General features: G+C 38.3%; 1 protein-coding gene across 5 annotated transcripts; it reads right to left on the reverse strand.

Moving 5' to 3' along the window:
- Positions 1 to 1693: 1693 nt before the first annotated feature.
- On the reverse strand, positions 1694 to 6506 carry LOC116016966 (pentatricopeptide repeat-containing protein At3g22690). 5 transcript variants are annotated; one of them, XM_031257451.1, is made up of 2 exons: positions 3918 to 6506; positions 1694 to 1817 (listed from the first exon to the last, which is right to left on the reverse strand). In XM_031257451.1, the coding sequence occupies exon 1, from the start codon at positions 6476 to 6478 to the stop codon at positions 3938 to 3940; it is 2541 nt and encodes an 846-aa protein (XP_031113311.1). In that variant the 5' UTR covers positions 6479 to 6506; the 3' UTR covers positions 1694 to 1817; positions 3918 to 3937. The 5 variants fall into 5 exon arrangements, with proteins under 5 accessions (XP_031113311.1, XP_031113312.1, XP_031113310.1 ...); XM_031257452.1 differs by lacking the exon at positions 1694 to 1817 and adding an exon at positions 2143 to 2196; XM_031257450.1 differs by lacking the exon at positions 1694 to 1817 and adding an exon at positions 3267 to 3455.
- Positions 6507 to 6840: the final 334 nt, after the last annotated feature.

Raw genomic sequence — 6840 nt, forward strand, 5'->3', positions numbered from 1 at the left:
TTTTTTTTTAGAATAAAAATTTACTGCATTGAATCAGAATTCAAAATGTTTACAAGAAACACTGGTGGAGAGCATAGCCACTCCCCGCAACCTGACTTTTTTTTTAGAATAAAAATTTACTGCATTGAATCAGAATTCAAAATGTTTACAAGAAACACTGGTGGAGAGCATAGCCACTCCCCGCAACCTGACTTTTTTTTTAGAATAAAAATTTACTGCATTGAATCAGAATTCAAAATGTTTACAAGAAACACTGGTGGAGAGCATAGCCACTCCCCGCAACCTGACTGAAACACTGGTGGAGAGCATAGCCACTCCCCGCAACCTGACTCAGAAACGACTTCCCGAGCAATAGCATGGGCAGCACGATTCGCAGATCGCCTAACAAAGCGAAAAATCACATCATGTATCTGAGATGCGATTTCTTTTACATCACCAATAACTAAACCAAACGGGAAATTAAAAGAAGTAGACGATAAAGCATAAATTACAAGCTGGGAATCAGTCTCCACATCTACATCACCTAGCTCCAAATCCTTAACCCAACTTAGAGCTTCTCTAATGCATTCTGCCTCAGCCTCTTTAACAATGAAGTTACCTAAAATATTCTTTGACTTTGCTGCTATGAACCGCCCCTCTTCATCGCGAAGTACCCAACCCATCCCCATAATGGAGTTGTTCGAATCCATGGAAATGTCTGTATTAAGCTTCAATCTCCCATGAGATGGTGGACTCCACTGCTCTAGAACAATGTTATGCGTTGGGTCTGCATCAGCAATATCATTTGCCACCTTCCAATTTGTCCACAAAGATAGAGCCCTGTGTACTGTAGTATGCATATCATACGGCACACCCTTCCACACAAATTCGTTTCGGCTACACCAAAGACCCCATAAAATCATGGCAAACTTACATACACAATCACCCACAAGAGTATTAATATTATCAAAAAACCAATCTGAGATACTAGCATTACCATGAGAGTTTACAAGCAGTCCCAGCATATTCCAAATCCTCCTTACTTCATGGCAATCAGCAAAAGTATGGTAAGCTGTCTCCTCTTGTTGCTGACATAAATAACACATCAATGAACAAAGCAACATGCTTAGTACGTAAGGCATCACGGGTAGGAAGAAATTCATTAGCTAATTGCCAACAAAAATTCTTTACTTTGGGAGGTACCTGCAAATTCCATAGTTTTGTCCAAGGTCTATTATCATGAACTTCGCCCATCAACTTTCTGTAGCATGATTTCACGGTGTATCGCCCTTTAGGGTCAGCAGCCCATATCCATGAATCTGGCGGTTTTCTTTGGCTAACTGGGAGATTAAGTATCAATTCGGCATCCTTGGGATAAAAAATGTCATGTACACACTCGGAATCCCACTCAGCAGCACCCACCGTGAAAAGAGATGAGACAGGAGCTTGAGCAACAGATTCATGCAATGGAGTTGTAACATGAGGGTTTTCGTCATCCGGTAGCCACGGATCACTACCTATAAATGTAGTTGTGCCATCTCCAATGCATCGTCTACAACCATTCTTCAATATACTTTGCACTTCCATTAGACCCCTCCAAATGAATGAGGGGTTACTACCCATCTGTGCCTCAAAAAATGAAGACGATGAATAATATCGGGCCTTGTAAACACGAGCCACTAATGTATTAGGCATCGTCAGTAAACGCCACGCTTGTTTGCCCAAAAGTGCTAAGTTCATCTCATTAAGTCTGCGAAATCCCATACCACCCCCAGATTTCGGTTTACACAATCCTGACCAACTCCTCCATCGAATACCTTTACCATTTCCAACAGTGCCTGTCCACCAATATTCACTCATTAAAGTTTCCATCTCCCTGCATAGCCCTTGAGGCAATAAGAAAACCATCATAGCGTAGGAAGGTAAAGCTTGTATTACATTTTTTAGAAGGACCTCCCTTCCAGCACGTGACAAAAATTTCGCATTCCAGCTTCGGATTTTATTAAGAATTTTCTCCTTTAAAAAACCCAAAATTTCCTTCTTATTCTTGCCAACCAAAGATGGCAACCCCAAATATTTCCCTGAGGTGTCACCTTCACGAACACCATCATGTTGACCGTCTAATCCAGGATTTTTTTTGTCTTTCCATGTTACATTCTTCTCCTTTAAGCTTTATGCAAGTTATTCTTTCCCATTCCCAGCCACATTGCGACCACTCTAAACTTTTCACAATTTTTAATCGATTTCAAAAGCAAACATGAACTCGACAAAACAAAATATGGGTTTTTTTTAACACATTGCAGAAGAACGAGAACAAAACATGGATTTTTTTTTTTAACACATTGCAGAAGAACGAGAAACATGATGGTTTCAATTTATCTTAGATGAAACTGTGCATTCCAAAAACACGCTGCAAGCACAAAACTTGGACAGAAAACTTTTTCCAAAAAAGGTCGAAGGCTGAATGAGAATCGTGGTTTCTAGTCATTGTTAGAAGCAATCACAAGTTTAGCAGAAAACATGCCACTGCTAAATCTTGCAAATGATCACAATTCCCAAATGGTACATACCAAAATCTCGACTTTCATTCATATGTAACAGAGAACTATTTTGAGTGTCTTCCTATGAATGCAGTACTAAAGATCACAACTTTTAATGCAAGCTCATAAGAATGTAAAGATCTTTATCACAACAAAATTAGTATTGCTGCAAGAAACAGACGCATTGGAGCTAACAAAAACAAGAAAATCGGTATTGTTGCAAGAAACAGAAGAATTGGAACTAAAAAAAAAAGAAGATAATAAACATCTAGTTTGGAAAAATCACATTAAGGCTTGCATTATGAACAAATGTCTTCAAGCTAACAACATTAACTTAATTTTGATAAACACAGAGAAAAAACTAAGGAAAATAATATTAACAAATGTAATCATAAATGGATGAAGAATTAGAACCCGCAAATTGGGACTGAATGAAGGTCAGTCCTCTTCATCAATTTGCAGGAAGATGGAATATATTATTCTACAACCTACAAAATTAATGAAAGCTTGGAACTTTTAGTTATAAACTGAGAGTAAAAACTGGGTTTCATTTCCATCACGGTATAATTTGCGATCATTTGTAGTGATCTGATTACCTCTCTCATCCAACAATGCAAAAAAAAAACAAAAAAACTTGTGGATGCTCTAAAGCCCCCATTAATGACCATCAATGAAATGATATATCTTCATGTGATGAAACAAAACCACACGGTAAAAGGTGAAATATTAACATCTTTGACAAATAAATTTATAAATTCAACAAGCTATACCATTGCTCATGAGATGGCACATATGTACATTATCAAATCAGTTCTAAACAAAAGATCGCCCATAAAATGAGAAAAGAAAATCTGAAAAGGAGGAATAAATCATAAATTGGCGCACATGTAAATTGTTCTCTTCCATTAGAATTTCCTTCCAACATAGCACAATCACCTATAGTCAGAAGGCAATTTTGGGAAAGAAAACAGGTCAAAGCAGAACATGCTATATTTTCTGTGCTTGCATATATATAAGTATATAACCACACATTCTTGCATCAAAACGTAATGGCACAAACTACTTATCAAAAACCTTGGTTAAACATAAACTTGAATGATGCAAAATCAATGAAGATAAACCATGGAATCTAAGGCTGGTTATCTCAAAAATATTATTTTGTAGGCCAAATAAAACTTTTCATGTTTTAACGTAGCTTCCATCAATTAATGAGCAAATAGAAATAAAAAGAGGAAACATAAATAATATAAAAACCCATAAGAGCATATATATTTTTTGTTTCTACATATAATCTTCAGTAATCAGTGGTGGCTGAATTAAAGTAATGGTGGGGGAGGGGAAGGGGGTTGGGGGCATTTGAATTAAATATTTTGGGGTAAGAAAAAATTACGATTGTACCTTTAAAAAAAATTCCAACGCTACCAATAATCTCCACAAGAGCATAGCCCTTGTCGAAAGAAGTGGAAACGGTTGTTATCACGAACAACAACATCTCGGTTGTATACTTTTGAAACAAACTTTGCAAATGAATGGCAGTCAGAACACATACGAAGGTTCTTTACAATACGTATGGGGCACCGCTGTTGCGTAGAAATGAGTCCAAAAGCCATGGCCATTTTCTCACTATGTCGACTGAGAGAGAACTCTTTTTCTTGATCATTGATATCAAGCAAGACATTAGTTAGGTCAGGAGCATAACCAGCACCTCTGAGTCTAGAATACATCTCCTCTAGCATTATGTTTATTTGAGCTTTTTCCAAGTGAGATTCATCAGCTGAAGTAAACTCATGAATTACACCGTTAACCTCAATTGAGCTTGAGCCAGGGCATTTCCTTATCCCTTTTTCCTTCATGGAGAGCCTCACCTTTGCAACATCACTCCACTTTCCTGCATGAGCATAAATATTCGATAGGAGCACATGGATCCCATTTTCATCAGAGGCTGGCTCACCAATCATCTCAGCTGCATGAGTTGCCATTTCATCATTTTTGTGTTTCCTACAAGCAGCTAATAGAGCCCCCCATACTGCACTATTGGGTTCAATTGGCATGTTATTGATTACATTAAGAGCTTCATCCAATAAACCAGCACGGCCAAGCAAATCAACAAGGCAGCCATAATGCACAATCTGTGGGGAGATTCCATGGATCTCCTCCATACTCCTAAAAATATTCTTTCCTTCTTCTACTAAACCCCCATGGCTGCATGCTGTCAGTACAGCAACGAACAGAACTTCATCGGGTTTCACATCTTCTTGGAGCATCTCGTAGAATAGTTCAACCGCACGTTTACCATTTCCTTCCTTGGCTGTAGCTCCAATTGCAGCACTCCAAGCAGAAACATCCCTCACCTTCATCTTGTTGAACACTTCCATTGCACTAGAAATATCACCACATCGAGCGAACATATCAAGAAGAGCTGTGCTAAGCTGAATATCGCAATTGATTTCAATTTTCTCAACATAGCTGTAGATCCATTTTGCAAGATCAAGAGCACCCAAGTACCCACAAGCACATGCCACACTCACCATTGTCATTTCATTTGCTTTTATCCCCTCATTCAGCATGACACGGAATAAATGAATTGCATCTTCAAACAGGCTCTCTTGCACCAAACCACCAATAATGGTGTTCCATGAAACAAGATTCTTTTCTGTCATCTGATTGAAGATTTCTTGAGCTTTCCCTACATCTCCATTTCTAACAAAGCCTGCAATCAGTGAGTTCCAAGATACCACTGTCTTGTTTGACATATGATTGAATACTCTGCAACCAAGTTCCTCCTTCCCACATTTCATATACATATCAATAATTGCATTGCCAACAGAGTCCCAAATCTCTAACCCATTCCTCAAAGCATACCCATGGCATTGCTTCCCTAAAAAAACATCACCCACTTGTGCAGAGGTTGCAAAAGTAGCCAATAGAGTGACTCTATCAGGACGAGGTCCTTGATGTAGCATTTCATTCAAGACATCAAGTGCTTCCTTGGCAAACCCATTGTGCACATAATTTGTCAAAATTGTATTATAAAGAACCAGATTTCTATCACCATATCCCTCAAAAAGTTGTTTTGCCCTGTCACTAGCTCCACACTTCATATACATATCCACTAGAGCATTTACCACAATATTGTTGACCTTCAGCCCTGATTCTCCAATAAAAGTACACACTCTTTCCCCCAAATCTAAATCCCCCAACTTTGCACAAGCAGAAATCACACACACCATAGTCACTAAATTAGGCATAATCCCACCCTCAATCATTTCAAAAAACAGAGTAACAGCCTCTTTGGGTTGGTTAATCCTTACATATCCATCAATCAAACTAGTCCAAGACACAACATTTCTTTCACACATTTTATCAAACACTTTGTGGCCATTATCAACCTCCCCGCATTCTCCATAGAAATGCACCAATGAGTTTGACACGAACATATTATCTCCCAAACCCATTTTCACAGCCAGTCCATGTACCTGATTCCCCTCGGAAAACCTTTCCCCTTTTACACAAGTACCCAAAACAAAGGGAAACGTATAGCTATCAGCTCCAACCCCTTGACTAACCATTTCTACGAAAACCAAAATAGCTTCATCTATGAGCCCAGACGAAGAATAACCTTTTATCAAAGAATTAAATATATAAGCATTTATACTATTGGATTCAACATTATTCAAAATTTTAAAGGCTAACCGTGCGTATTCTAAACTTTCAATAGTGCCCACTTCAGAGTACTTGGATATAAGTCTAGTTAGCTCAGTGGGGTTGTCAGAAAGACCTCGTTTTGTCATATGGGCGTGAAATTGTTTAATTTCGTTGAGATTTTTGCAAGATTTGAGTGACCCAATTCTGGAATTGCATCTCCTGGCACTTGGTGCTGGCTGGTTCTGGGGGCTTAGTACGTGAGTAGCATTTGATAGTGGGATGGAGAGGGGAGAAGAAATGGTGGCAATGGCCATGGTAATTTTCGTTTCCTCCAGAGTCCAGAGTGTGGTAATACTTAAGAGTTGAGGTTTTTATTTTATTTATTTTCGTAAAGAAGCAGAGATTCGGTTACTAATGGCCTGTTTGGTTGGATGTAGTTTGGGTTAATTGCAATTCATTGAATTGCAATTCAGTGAATTCCCAAACTACAGTGTTGCAATTCATGCGATACCCCCGTGAATTGCAATTCGGTGGAGAGGAGGGGCAATTTGTTGGTGTAAAGACAATTTTGTCCCTCCTCCCATACCCTTTATTTTTTTGTTTTTTTTTTTTAATTTGAAAGAATTATTATTATTATTATTATTATTTGAATGAATTATTATTATTACTCCTTATT

This window comes from Ipomoea triloba, chromosome 4, assembly GCF_003576645.1.
Source record: "Ipomoea triloba cultivar NCNSP0323 chromosome 4, ASM357664v1".
NCBI lineage: Eukaryota > Viridiplantae > Streptophyta > Magnoliopsida > Solanales > Convolvulaceae > Ipomoea > Ipomoea triloba.

Excerpts from the sequence above, each read along its gene's own strand:
- LOC116016966 (XM_031257451.1), bottom strand. The coding sequence starts at position 6,478 with ATGGCCATTGCCACCATTTCTTCTCCCCTCTCCATCCCACTATCAAAT.